This window comes from Carcharodon carcharias, chromosome 37 (assembly GCF_017639515.1).
Source record: "Carcharodon carcharias isolate sCarCar2 chromosome 37, sCarCar2.pri, whole genome shotgun sequence".
Classification (NCBI taxonomy): Eukaryota; Metazoa; Chordata; class Chondrichthyes; order Lamniformes; family Lamnidae; genus Carcharodon; species Carcharodon carcharias.
In genome coordinates, this window is record NC_054503.1 from 975,590 (window position 1) to 990,394 (window position 14,805).

Here is a 14,805-nt window from a genome sequence, read left to right on the forward strand (position 1 = left end):
TTTCCAAGTCAGGATGGTGAGTGACTTGGAGGGGAACTTCCAGGTGGTGGTGTTCCCCATGTGTCTGCTGCCCTTGCCCTTCTAGGTGGTAAATGGCAGAGCAGACTTGATGGGCTGAATGGCCTCATTTCTGCTCCTATGTCTTATGGTAGAGGTCACAGGTTTGGATGGTGCTGTGTAAGGAACCTTAGTGAGTTGCTGCAGTGCACCTTGTAGATGGTACGACAATCAGTTTACTATCACTGAGACTAGCTTTATAATTCCAGATTTATTAATTGAATTTAAATTCCACCAGCTGCTGTGGTGGGATTTGAACCCACATCCCCTGAGGAATTAGGCTGGATTTACTAGTCCAGTGACATTACCCACTAGGCCACCATCTCCCACCTAAGCAGGAGTTGATCTTGGGCCTCCAGACGTCTGGATCCAGGTCTCTGGGTCACCAGACCAGTAACATGACACGATGCCACCACATCCATTCTAGGCAAACCTATAGACTATGGTGGACCAGAGGGGGGAAGATTGATAAAACACAGACCAATAGGGAAGACAGATTCAGGCTGGTGGGGGAAAAAAAAGCAGAATTACAGGAAGAGTTAAAGGAATGGGAGAGACACGGCCCGGCAGAGTGAGAGAGTGGGGCACAGAAGCGGCCTGAGATGGTGGAAGGATTGAAACAAAGTGGATGACAGGCGGTGACGAAGTGAGAGACTGGAGTAAGGATGAAGGCTGGAAGAGGGACAGGGAGGGAGGGTGACAGGACAAGAGAGTGAGGCAGTGTGTGAGCGAGCAGTAGACAGTCGGACAGAAGAAATCTAACAAAGGGCTGATAGACAAATGGACAGGAACTGAACTGGACCAGCCATATAAATTCTGTGGCTACAAAACCAGGTCAGAGGCTGGGAATCCTGCAACGAGTCACTCACCTTCTGACACCCCAAAGCCTGTCCACCATCTACAAGGCACAAGTCAGGAGTGTGATGGAATACTCTCCACTTCCCTGGATGAGCACAGCTCCCACAACACTCAAGAAGCTCAACACCGTCCAGGACAAAGCAGCCCCGCTTGATTGTCACCCCACCCACAAACATTCACTCCCTCCACCACCGACGCACAGTAGCAGCAGTGTGTGTACCATCTACAAGATGCTCTGCAGCAACTCACCAAGGCTCCTTCGACAGCACCATCCAAACCCACGACCTCTACCATCTAGAAGGACAAGGGCAGCAAACACATGGGGAACACCACCACCTGCAAGTTCCCCTCCAAGCCACTCACCATCCTGACTTGGAAATATATCGGCCGTTCCTTCACTGTCGCTGGGTCAAAATCCTGGAACTCCCTCCCTAACAGCACTGTGGGTGTACCTACACCACAGGGACTGCAGCGGCTCAAGAAAGAAGCTCATCACCCACCTTCTCAAGGGGGCAGTTAGGGATGGGCAATAAAACTGCTGGGACCAGCCAGCAACGCCCACATCTTGTGAAAGAAAAAAAGAGCGCCCCTGAGAGGGAATGGGACAGGGAGGCCGGAATTTTCCAGCCCCTCTAGTGAACGGATCCCGCCGGCCTCGCTCCGGTGGGGGTCGGGGGTGGGGGGGGGGGTGCGGTGGGCGGGGGGGTGGAATTCCAGCCTAAGCTTTAGAAGTTCAGGAAGAGACAGAGAGGCAAAGGAAACAGGGAGCAAGCGGGGAAGCAGTTTTACCCCTGAGTTCAGAGGCTTTTAGGCTTGAGAGCCCTCCCCAAGGCTTGAGCACAGAAACGTGGGTTGACCGTTCCTGTGTAACGCTGAGGGAGGGGAGTGCTGCGTTGTTGCAGGTGCTGTCCTTTGGAGGCGATGTGCAACCTAGGCTCCGTCTGCCCTCTCGGGCGGGTGTAAAAGATCCCACGGCGGCAATTGGAAGGGGGTGGGGGGGGGGGGGGGGGGGGGGGTGGGGGGGGTTGGCGGTGGGGGGTGGTAGTTTCTCTCTGGTGTCCCAGGGCTAATATTTATCCCTCAGCGGAGGTGGCTAATAAGGAAAAGACAGACGACCTGATAATTTATCACGTTGCTGTTTGTGGGAGCTTGCTGTGTGCGAGTTGATTGCTGTCTGTCCCTGTGGTGACAACACTTCAAAAGGACTCAATTGCCTGTGAAAGAAGTTTGAGATGAATTGAAGACGAGGCTCCCTCCCTCAAAGAGAGGAAGAGCAAAATTCTCCGAGATTGAGAACAACACAAAGGTGCAGAGACAGACAGAGGAAACAAGAAATGATAGGGAGCCTCATGACACACTTTGAAAGATTAAATGCCCATGTACGAGGGCCATTCTTACTTCAAACCAAGGATGAAAGGTTTCAATTATCTGAAACATTCCGTCCTCTTAAAGACTCAGAGACTGTCGGGGAAGACGAGGTTGGATGCTCGATTTGCATATGAATCCAACAGCAGCAACCAGACTGGGAACATCACAGCTTAATCACGTCTCATCACTAGAATTCAGGGGAAGATATCCCAGGGTAATTTTACCATTACAAAAAGATGGACATACAAAGGAAAAAGGAGAGACTTAGACAGAAACAATAATTACAGTGCAATACCAGTAATTCTGGCCATAGAAATTGCTGAGATATTGTTTATTGAGCACAGCGAGGATTATTCGCTGTGTAACTAGAGAGTTTCTGTTCATTCAGCAGGATAAGGATCACTCACTGCGTAACTGTACAGAGTCACAGTTTATTCAGCAGGGTAAGGGTCACTCACTGTGTAACTGTACAGAGTCACTGTTTATTCAGCAGGGTAAGGGTCACTCACTGTGTAACTGTACAGAGTCATGTTTATTCAGCAGGGTATGGATCACTCACTTTGTAACTGTACACAGTCATGTTTATTCAGCAAGGTATGGATCACTCACTTTGTAACTGTACAGAGTCACTGTTTATGCAGCAGGGTAAGGGTCACTCACTGTGTAACTGTACAGAGTCACTGTTTATTCAGCAGGGTAAGGGTCACTCACTGTGTAACTGTACAGAGTCACTGTTTATTCAGCAGGGTAAGGATCACTCACTGTGTAACTGTACAGAGTCACTGTTTATTCAGCAGGGTAAGGGTCACTCACTGTGTAACTGTACAGAGTCACTGTCTATTCAGCAGGGTAAGGATCACTCACTGTGTAACTGTACAGAGTCACTGTTTATTCAGCAGGGTAAGGATCACTCACTGTGTAACTGTACAGAGTCACTGTCTATTCAGCAGGGTAAGGATCACTCACTGTGTAACTGTACAGAGTCACTGTTTATTCAGCAGGGTAAGGATCACTCACTGTGTAACTGTACAGAGTCACTGTCTATTCAGCAGGGTAAGGATCACTCACTGGGTAACTGTACAGAGTCACTGTTTATTCAGCAGGGTAAGGATCACTCACTGTGTAACTGTACAGAGTCACTGTTTATTCAGCAGGGTAAGGGTCACTCACTGTGTAACTGTACAGAGTCACTGTTTATTCAGCAGGGTAAGGGTCACTCACTGTGTAACTGTACAGTCACTGTTTATTCAGCAGGGTAAGGATCACTCACTGTGTAACTGTACAGAGTCACTGTTTATTCAGCAGGGTAAGGGTCACTCACTGTGTAACTGTACAGAGTCACTGTTTATTCAGCAGGGTAAGGGTCACTCACTGTGTAACTGTACAGAGTCACTGTTTATTCAGCAGGGTAGGGATTATCCACTGACTGCCCAGGCCTGCAGTTTGTAATGTGCAGTAATCATTAACCGACAGGAGCTGCGTATAGTGCCGATATTTGGGAATTGTTTGCATGGTGCCCAGCTGACAAGCCGCAGTATATCAGGGAGGTATTTTGTTCAGTTACTGCCCTCTTTTATTGTGCCTCAGCCACACCAACTTGGAACTGCATCAAAATGGGACTTGACAGCAGTACAAAGCTGGGCTCCTGGACACGAGCCAAATTTGGCACCATGCAGAAAAGTATTTTATTTAAACCTCTACGAGTTCCAGCAACACAATTAATAGAACAGATTTGTCACAGTTAGGTTATCTGCAGGGACTGGCAGACAATTTCCATTGCATCCAGTGTGCTGTGGTTGTACACCACACTCCTTCACTTTACTTCTGCCCATTTTTTGGTGAGATTACTACGCATCATTTCAGTTGTCCACTATCCCCATCAAACACTCCCAGGACAGGTACAGCAGGGGGTTAGATACAGAGTAAAGCTCCCTCTACACTGTCCACATCAAACACTCTCAGGACAGGTACAGCACGGGGTTACATAAAGAGTAAATCTCCCTCTACACTGTCCACATCAAACACTCCCAGGACAGGTACAGCATGGGGTTAGATACAGAGTAAATCTCCCTCTACAATGTCCCCATCAAACACTCCCAGGACAGGTACAGCACGGAGTTAGATACAGTGTAAAGCTCCCTCTACACTGTCCCCATCAAACACTCACAGGACAGGTACAGCATGGGGTTAGATACAGAGTAAATCTCCCTCTACACCGTCCCCATCAAACACTCCCAGGGCAGTTAAGACACAGAAGGAGACCAAAATATGTCCGAGCACATCTCAAAGTTTATTGTCTCTAACACTGGCTGTAAACAGGGTTAATTTACCGTGGAAATTTGATCGGTCACCGAGGTGGACTGGAATTAATTTGGTTTTCAGAAATACATTGCCCTGAGCAGGGAGGTGAGAAACTGAGCCTTTCTCAAGAAGGAAACTGAGTGTTCATTTTTATCCAGATTTCCTAGCCCACAACTCCTCTTTCCGATTCCCATTCTTTCCATGTGTAAAAAAAAAACCTCCTCTTTGAAGTCTGCACCTATGACAGAGCCTTTGGGAGCCTGTTGCTTTCCAGGAGACACAGTGGTTTGGTGTGCTATCGCAATAAGACACCCAGCAGGACTGCACCCCACCATGAGCTGGACCGCAGCCAAAGCTCAGGAGGTGGGCCCTTGTCCCTGTTCAGCCAGTTCCACCGGACCATGACTGACCTGTGGCTTAACACATATCCCCCACCTGCCCTCGCTCCACATCCCAAAACTCGATTGGCTAAAGATTTCAGTAGGAACTTTCAAAAGGGCGACTGGATAAACCCTTGAAAAGGAGATATTTGCAGGGCTACGGGCAGAGGGAGAGTGGGACTGACTGGACAGCTCGTTCAGGGAGGCAGTTCCTATTGACTAAAGCCAAAGATCAACCTCAGATTCAAAATTAACAATCGGTCGGGCATCGATCGCCGTTTGCGGGAGAGACTTTCCAAACTTCTCCCTCCCTTTGTGTATGGAAGTGTTTCCTGATCTGACTCCTGAAAGGGCTGGCTCCCATTTTTAGACTCTGCCCCCCCCACCCCTAGTCCGAGACTCCCCGACCGGTGGGAACAGTTTCTCCCGATCTACCCTATCTGTTCCCCTTCATACCTGGAAAACTTCAATCCGACCATCCCCGAACATTCTGAATTCCGGGGAGCGTGACTGAGTTGAGTGACTGCAGCTGTAGGCAGTAGGTGAACATTTGAACATATGAATTAGGAGCAAGACCAGGACAAATTGGCCCCTCGAGCCTGTTCCGCCATTTGATGAAATCATGGCTGATTTGATTGTGACCTCAACTTCCCTGTCTAACCCCCTATCCCCCTTGACTCCGTCTAACTCTGCCTTAAAAACGCTCACTGACCCAGCCTCCACTGCTCTTTGAGCAAGAGAATTCCACAGATTAATGACCCTCTGAGAGAACAAATTTCTCTTCGTCTTCCTCTTAATTGATTTTTAAAGTCCCTCTTCCCTTCCCTGCCCTCAGCTCTTTTTTTGGGTGCTGCACGCCTGTGGGTTGTCGAATCTCGCAGCGCAGATGGAGCCCATTCTGCCCACTCTGTCCGTGCTGCCTCCCTGAATGAGCTGTCCAGTCAGTCCCGTTCTCCCTCTGCCCCGAGCCCTGCAAATATCTCCTTTTCAAGTATTTATCCAGTCGGCCTTCTGAAAGTTCCTATTGAATCTGCTTCCGCCGCCCTTTCAGGCAACGCCTTCCAGATCACAACAACTCGCTGTCCAAAGGTTAAGGGGAAATTTAATGGAAGCGTTCAAAATTCGGTGCATAATTACTTCCCCTCATCTCCCCCCTGCCAGAGAATACAGTTTCTGCTTATCGACACAATTGAAGTCCTTCCTATTTTGGACGCCCCTGTCTCTCATTCACCTTCTTGAGTACAGATCGGATTGGAATAAGCAACCATCTGCGTTAATATAGCACCTTTGATGAGGCGAGGTATCCCAAGGCACTTCGCAGGAGAGTTATCAAACAGAATTTGACCCCCAGCCGCATGAGGGGATAGTAGGGAGGGTTGACCAAAGTCTCGGTCAGAGAGGTCGGTTTTAAGGAGCGTCTTAAAGGAGAAAAGAGAGAGAGGTGGAGAGCGTTAGGAAGGGAATTCTGGAGCTTGGGGCCCCCCAGGCAACTGAAGGCATGGCCGCCCATTTTGGAGCAATTAAAATCGGGGGATGCTCAAGAGGCCGGAATTGGAGGGTTGCAGGGATTGGAGGAGGGCAGAGACTGGAGGAGGTAGAGATTGGTGGAGGGCAGAGATTGGTGGAGGCAGAGATTGGAAGAGGCAGAGATTGGAGGAAGCAGAGATTGGAGGAGGTCAGAGATTGGAGGAGGCAGAGATTGGAGGAGGGCAGAGACTGGAGGAGGCAGAGATTGGTGGAGGGCAGTGATTAGAAGAGGGCAGAGACTGGAGGAGGCAGAGATTGGTGGAGGGCAGAGATTGGAAGAGGCAGAGACTGGAGGAGGCAGAGATTTAGTTGAATTGAAGGTTACAGAGGGTGAAAGGTGACAGGCAGTTCAGGAGAGTGTTGGAGTAGTTGAATCTCAGGGATTGTCAGCTGGTTTTTGGATTTGCTATTGGGTTGGACACTGGCCTCATGCCCAGGCTCCCTCTCGTGGAGTGCCACCTGAATGCCCTGCCCATTTTTTGCCATTCTGCTCTCAAATCTGGCGATTCAAGTGAGACAGTGTCCCGCGGGCACTGTGGCACCCCTTTGGTACCGTATCCAATCCTTCGCGCATAGTACTGGACACTGGCAGTCAGTGGGTTATATGACTGGGGCTGGTGGCGGGGAGGGGGGGAGGCATCAGAGTCAGTGTCGATCTAAGTGGGAGCCGATTTGCGCGGATTCTTCCTGTGGTTTACCATCAACCCATCCCCACCCCCGCAACATCTGGAGGGCTATGGAGATAGGAGGGGTGGTGGGGGCGGGAGTGGGACTGACTGGAATGGTCTGCAGGGAGCCAGCATGATCTTGATGGGCTGAATGGCCTGGGCTGGAATGGCTCCAATGACGTGCCTGCACTCTATGCCAGGGGGCAGCGTAGAGTCATTTTGAAGCGGAGCACCAGCTGATAGTTTGCCCTTCCGATAGGAAGTCATCGAGCCGTCGCCCCTTGCCCTCGCCCCCAACTCTCTGAGGCCAGCCAGGCTAGGGGCAACAACGTGTGGGTTCCTCCCCCACCCCCACAGCCCCAACCCCCCACCACCCCCCCCCCAACCCATAACCTAGCAAAACATCCCGAGACCCATTGCAGCCCCTGACACCCAGCCCACGCGGGGTTGGTGGGGGGGGGGGCAGGAGAGTGGAAGGCTTGGTCGGGGTGGTCGGCTTGACAGGGGAGCGAGAGGCAGGAGAGGTTCAGGAGGGTATCAACCGCCAGCCTGTGTGTGTGTGTGTGTGTGTGTGTGTGTCGGCCGCTCGCGCAGGGTCAATGGGTGGGGGGCTTCTCGATGGGCACGGGGGTGAACTCCGCGGCGAGCTGGGGAGTGAGGGGTCTGGGTGGAATGGGGAACCCGCACCCACTGGGTATAGCAGAGGGTGAGCAGCAGGGATTTGTGAGGAGGAACTGCTGGAGGAGAAAGGGGAATTCGAGAGTGGCAGGAAGGGGGCCAGGGGTGGATGGGGGTGGGGCTGTGTGTGTGGCGGTGGTGGGGGGGGGTGGTGTGTGTGTGGGGGGTGTGTGTGTGCAGTGGGGGGTGTGTTGGGGTGTGTGTGTGTGCAGTGGGGGGTGTGTTAGGGTGTGTGTGTGTGCAGTGGGGGGTGTGTTGGGGTGTGTGTGTGTGTTGGGGGGTGTGTTGGGGGGTGTGTGTGTGTGCAGTGGGGGATGTGTGTGTGTTGGGGTGTGTTGGGGGGTGTGTGTGTGTTGGGGGGTGTGTGTGTGTTGGGGTGTGTGTGTGTGTTGGGGTGTGTTGGGGTGTGTGTGTGTGTTGGGGGGTGTGTTGGGGTGTGTGTGTGTGTGTTGGGGGGGCGTGTGTGTGTGCAGTGGGGGGTGTGTGTGTGTTGGGGTGTGTTGGGGTGTGTGTGTGTGTGTTGGGGGGTGTGTGTGTGTTGGGGGTGGGGTGGGCTGTGTTGGGGGTGGGGTGGGGGGTGTGTTGGGGTGTGCGTGTGTGCAGTGGGGGGTGTGTTGGGGTGTGTGTGTGTGTTGGGGGGTGTGTTGGGGTGTGTGTGTTGGGGTGTGTTGGGGTGTGTGTGTTGGGGTGTGTGTGTGTGCAGTGGGGGGTGTGTTGGGGGGTGTGTGTGTGTTGGGTGTGTTGGGGTGTGTGTGTGTGTTGGGGGGTGTGTTGGGGTGTGTGTGTGTGCAGTGGGGGGGGGTGTTGGGGGTGTGTGTGTGTTGCGGGGTGTGTTGGGTTTTGTGTGTGTTGGGGGTGTGTTGGGGTGTGTGTGTGTGCAGTGGGGGGTGTGTTAGGTGTGTGTGTGGGGGGGTGGGGTGGGAGTGGGGGGTGTGTTAGGTGTGTGTGTGTGTGGGGTGGGGTGGGAGTGGAGGGTGTGTTAGGGGTGTGTGTGTGTGTGGGGTGGCGTGGGAGTGGGGGGTGGGTGGGAATGGGGGGTGTGTTAGGGATGTGTGTATGTGGGGGTGGGGTGGGGTGGGAGTGGGGGGTGGGGTGGGGTGTGTGTGTGGGGTGGGAGTGGGAGTGGGGGTGTGTGCTGGTGGGGTGGGGTGGGAGTGGGGGTGTGTTGGGGGGTGTGTGTGTGTTGGGGGTGGGGTGGGGGGGTGTGTGTGTTGGGGGTGGGGCGGGGGGTGTGTGTGTGTTGGGGGTGGGGTGGGGTGTGTTGGGGTGGGGTGGGGGGTGTGTTGGGGTGTGTGTGTGTGCAGTGGGGGGTGTTTTGGGGTGTGTGTGTGTGTTGGGGGGTGTGTGTGTGTTGGGGGTGGGGTGGGCTGTGTTGGGGGTGGGGTGGGGGGTGTGTTGGGGTGTGTGTGTGTGCAGTGGGGGGTGTGTTGGGGTGTGTGTGTGTGTTGGGGGGTGTGTTGGGGTGTGTGTGTTGGGGTGTGTTGGGGTGTGTGTGTTGGGGTGTGTGTGTGTGCAGTGGGGGGTGTGTTGGGGGGTGTGTGTGTGTTGGGTGTGTTGGGGTGTGTGTGTGTGCAGTGGGGGGGTGTTGGGGGTGTGTGTGTGTTGCGGGGTGTGTTGGGTTTTGTGTGTGTTGGGGGGTGTGTTGGGGTGTGTGTGTGTGCAGTGGGGGGTGTGTTAGGGTGTGTGTGTGTGCAGTGGGGGGTGTGTTGGGGGGTGTGTGTGTGTTGGGGGGTGTGTTGGGGGGTGTATGTGTGTGCAGTGGGGGATGTGTGTGTGTTGGGGTGTGTTGGGGGGTGTGTGTGTGTTGGGGGGTGTGTGTGTGTTGGGGTGTGTTGGGGTGTGTGTGTGTGTTGGGGGGTGTGTTGGGGTGTGTGTGTGTGTGTTGGGGGGTGTGTTGGGGTGTGTGTGTGTGTGTTGGGGGGCGTGTGTGTGTGCAGTGGGGGGTGTGTGTGTGTTGGGGTGTGTGTGTGCAGTGGGGGGTGTGTTGGGGTGTGTGTGTGTGTTGGGGGGTGTGTTGGGGTGTGTGTGTGTTGGGGGGTGTGTTGGGGTGTGTGTGTGTGTTGGGGGGTGTGTTGGGGGGTGTGTGTGTGTTGGGGGGTGTGTTGGGGGTGTGTGTGTGCAGTGGGGGTGTGTGTGTGTTGGGGTGTGTTGGGTGTGTGTTGGGGTGTGTTGGGGTGTGTGTGTGTGTTGGGGGTGTGTTAGGGTGTGTGTGTGTGTGTTGGGGGGTGTGTTGGGGGGGGTGTGTGTTGGGGTGTGTTGGGGTGTGTGTGTGTGTTGGGGTGTGTGTGTGTGTGTTGGGGGGTGTGTGTGGGCAGTGGGGGGTGTGTGTGTGTGTTGGGGTGTGTGTGTGTGTGTTGGGGGGTGTGATGGGGTGTGTGTGTGTGCAGTGGGGTCGGGGGGGCGGTGTTGGGGGGTGTGTGTGGGATGGGGTTGGGTGGGGGAGCGGGGCTGGTATATGGAGCCCCGGACTGGAGGGGCCGGGAGCCCCGTTCCCGGCGCCGTAAAATCCCGACGCGATCCCGAGCAAAAAGGAAAAAATCCCAGAGAGATGTGAAGTGGAGCGAAGCACCTTGATTAGTACAAGGGAGAGAATGGAGTGAGTGAAGGAGGGGCCGGGAATTGCGGGCGCACACACTATGGCTGTCAGAGCAGAGCTTATTTATTTTAGTCTCTCAATTATTTATTGGTTCTCCAGTAAAGACCATAAGGCAGAGCAGTTACAATATAGATCCTATCTCGTCTCTGTTCCGTCTCAGTTAAATTATCCTTCCCCCCCCCCCCTCTATTTTGTTTTACAATAGGCTAGTCCTCTGCAGCATACCCCAGTGATTTTTACTTTGTAGGTTACTAGTAGGCTGGTTTTAATTCCTGCATCCCATCTTGGTTAAATCTCTTCTTGTCTCTCTCTCTCCAACCTGCCCTTCCTCTGTCACCATCTCACTTTCCTTTCTCTCCGATTTCCTGCTCTCTCTCTCTCTCACACCGCCCCCCGCAACTACTCCATCACCACACCCTCCCCTCAAAAAATAAACCAAGAGGGACAAAAGGAGAAGAGGTGTGTATATATATATAGAGAGAGAGAGAGAGAGAGTCACCAGCTAGCAGCTCTTGTGGAACAGGGACTGTTGCCGGGACTTGGTGAAATCAGCTGCTGGTTTTTTTGCAAGTGTGTGTGTGTGAGAGAGAGATAGAGAGAGAGATACAGAGACAGAGATAGAGAGAGCGAGAGAGAGAGAGAGATAGAGAGAGAGAGAGAAATACACAGAGAGAGACAGATACAGAGAGAAATAGAGAGATACAGAGAGAGAGATACAGAGAGAGAGATACAGAGAGAGACAGAGAGAGATATCTATAGAGAGACATTCTATAGAGAGATACAGAGATACAGAGAGATTCTATAGAGAGATTCTATAGAGAGATTCTATAGAGAGATAGAGAGAGACAGAGAGAGAGATTCTATAGAGAGATATATCTATAGAGAGAGAGAAATAGAGAGATACAGAGAGAGATACCCAATGAGATACAGTGAGAGTGAGATAGAGAGAGAGATACAGAGAGAGAGATAGAGAGATACCCACTGAGATACAGTGAAAGAGAGATAGAGAGAGAGAAAGTAAAGAAAGAGAGGAGAGAGAGATACCCACTGAGGTACAGTGAGAGACGGAGAGAGAGAGAGATACCCACTGAGTGCAGAGAGAGAGAAAGGAAAGAGAGAGAGAGAGAAAGGAGAGAGAGAGATACCCACTGAGGTGCAGAGAGAGAGAAAGGAGAGAGAGAGAGATACCCACTGAGGTACACAGAGAGACAGAGCGAGAGAGAGATACCCACTGAGGTAGAGAGAGAGAGAGAGGAGAGAGAGAGAGAGAGAGAAGGGAGAGAGAGAGAGAGAGAGATACTCACTGAGGTACAGTGTGTGTGTGAGAGAGAGAGAGAGAGGAGGTCCTCCCGGGTTCGACAAGGCACTCGGACTCTCGCCTGGAATCATTCAGACAGAGGTTGCTGTGGGTTTGGAGAGAGAGAGAGAGAGAGGAGGGAGGAGGAGACGGACACACACACACACTCTCTCTCTCTCTCTCTTCGGGCTTGGAGACAATGTGCACGGAGGGCTTTTAATTTCCGAGCTGCTGGGCGAGAAGGAACCGGGAGACCCAGAGAGAGAGAGAGAGAGAGAGGGGGACCCGCGGCACCTGTCTGACTTCTTGGACCGAGGATTTTCAGACCCCCCCCCCCCACCCCTCCTCCTCCTTCTTCCCCCCCCTAATGGTTTAAGGGGGGTTAACCCCCCCCCACCCCCACCCCTAGAGAGACCCCGAGACCCCGGTTGGATGATGAGTCCTTAATAAATCCAGAGGAGATCCAGACTGAGCGCGTGTGGGTTAAAAAGATGCTGCACCCCGCGGCCGGATAGCCCGGAGTCGCAGCGTCCACCCCACACCTCACCCCCCTCCGCCCCGTGCCCGCTTGACCATCTCCACCCCCCCTCACCCCTCACCCCCACATTGGATACAGTGGTGTTGCCATGGCGACCGTGGCAACATGAAGCCATGGTGTCCGGCCGGACTCGCACCAGCGCGATGCCCCGGGCTGCGGCTCCGGCCCCGGCTCCGGCCCCGGCCCCGGCTCCGGCCCCGGCTCCGGCCCCGGCTCCGGCCCCGGCCCCGGCGGCGACACTGGCGCTGGCACTGGGCCGGCTGGCCCTCCCCCTGCTCCTGCTGAGCACCCGCGGCGCCTGGGCGGCCGCCCGAGTCTCCTCCAGCCTCAGCACCTCGCACCATGTGCATCACTTCCACAGCAAACACTTCTCGGTGCCCATCGCCATCCACCGGTCGGCCGTGTCAGCCAGAGGTCACGGTAAGCACTTACAACCAACACCCCCACCCCCCCCCCCCCTAAACTCACCCCTCTCCCCCCACCCCAACCTCCCCCCTCCCCCCCACCCCAACCTCCCCCCTCCCCCCACCCCAAACTCCCCCCCTTCAACCCCCCCCTTCAACCCCCCCTAAACTCACCCCTCTCCCCCCACCCCAATCTCCCCCCTCCCCCCCACCCCAAACTCCCCCCTCCCCCCCACCCCAAACTCCCCCCTCCCCCCCACCCCAAACTCCCCCCCTCAACCCCCCCCTCAACCCCCCCCTTCAACCCCCCCTAAACTCACCCCTCTCCCCCCACCCCAATCTCCCCCCTCCCCCCCACCCCAAACTCCCCCCTCCCCCCCACCCCAAACTCCCCCCCTCAACCCCCCCCTCAACCCCCCCCTTCAACCCCCCCTAAACTCACCCCTCTCCCCCACCCCAAACTCCCCCCCTTAACCCCCCCTTCAACCCCCCCTAAACTCCCTCCCTCTCCCCCCCACCCCAAACTCCTCCCCTCTCCCCCCACCCCAAACTTCCCCCCTACAACTCCCCCCAAACTCCCTCCCTCTCCCCCCCAAACTCCCTCCCTCTCGCCCCCACCCCAAACTCCCCCCTCTCCCCCACCCCAAACTCCCCCCTCCCCCCCACCCCAAACTCCCCCCTCAACCCCCCCCTCAACCCCCCCCTTCAACCCCCCCTAAACTCACCCCTCTCCCCCACCCCAAACTCCCCCCCTTAACCCCCCCTTCAACCCCCCCTAAACTCCCTCCCTCTCCCCCCCAAACTCCCTCCCTCTCCCCCCCACCCCAAACTCCTCCCCTCTCCCCCCACCCCAAACTTCCCCCCTTCAACTCCCCCCAAACTCCCTCCCTCTCCCCCCCAAACTCCCCCCCTCTCCCCCACCCCAAACTCCCCCCCTAAACTCCCCCCAAACTCCCTTCCTCTCCCCCCCAAACTTCCCCCCTCCTAAACCCCCCCCTAAACTCCCTCCCTCTCCCCCCAAGACTCCCCCCTCTCCTCCCCCTCAAACTTCCTCCATCTCCCCCCACCCCAACCTCCCTCCCTCTCCCCCCCAAACTTCCCCCCCTAAACTCCCCCTTCTCCTCCCACCCCAAACTTCCTCCCCCTTAAACTCCCCCCCTCTCCTCCCAACCCAAACTTCCCCCCCTAAACTCCCTCCCCAACTTCCCCCATCCCCTAAATTCCCCCCAAATCTCCCCCCTCCCCCACCCCAAACTTCCTCCCCCCCCCAAACTTCCACCCCCCCAAATCTCCCCCTTCTCCCCCCACCCCAAACTTCCTCCCTCTCCCCCCACCCCAAACTCCCCCCTAAACTCCCCCCTCTCCCCCGCACCCCAAACTTCCTCCCCCTAAACTCCCCCCCAAACTTCCTCCCCCTAAACTCCCCCACCAAATCTCCCCCCCTCTCCCCCACCCCAAACTCCCTCCCTCTCCCCCCACCCGAAACTTCCTCCCCCCCAAACTTCCACCCAAATCCCCCCCCCACCCCAAACTCCCCCCTCTCCCCCACCCCAAACTTCCCCCCCAAACTCTACCACCAAATCTCCCCCCCTCTCCCCCCCACCCCAAACTCCCTCCCTCTCCCCCCACCCCAAACTCCTTCCCTCTCCCCCCAAACTCCCCCTCCCCTCCCTTCCCTCCCTCCCCCCAAACTCCCTCCCCACCCCCCCCTTCCCTCTCTTCCCCCCAAACTTCCTTTCCCACCCCCAAACTTCCGTCACCCCCCCCCAAACGTCCCTCTCTCCCCAAAACTTCCCCTTCCCCTCACCACATCTCCCAGCCCCACCCTCTCTCCCCCTCCCCACCACCCCTCTCCTCCCCCTCAACCCCTTCCTCTCCCCTCCACCCCCTCCCTCTCTTCACCCACCTCCCCTCCCTCCCTCCCCCCCTCCCCATCTTTCCTGCCATTCTTCGCGTGTGCTGACATCAAAGGGTTAAAAATTGTTTTGGGGATGCCAACTCTGCTTGCCTGCTGCCTCACCTAGTCAAATAGTGCTTCTTTCGCTAAGTAACTAACAAGTGTGTTAATCTGCCTTTCTTACTGTTCTTTGCGTGTACGGACATCAAAGGGTTAAAAATTGTTTGGGGGTGTTA

General features: G+C 55.2%; 1 protein-coding gene across 2 annotated transcripts in view; it reads right to left on the reverse strand.

The window, feature by feature from the left end:
• Positions 1-14,805, reverse strand: part of LOC121272973 (neurexin-2-like) — a 2,565,635-nt gene that overhangs the window by 806,470 nt on the left and 1,744,360 nt on the right. For both annotated transcript variants that reach the window (XM_041179880.1, XM_041179879.1), the window contains exon 23: positions 1,836-1,845. In XM_041179880.1, coding sequence (XP_041035814.1) covers positions 1,836-1,845 — 10 coding nt within the window. The remainder of the gene's footprint in view (positions 1-1,835; positions 1,846-14,805) is intronic.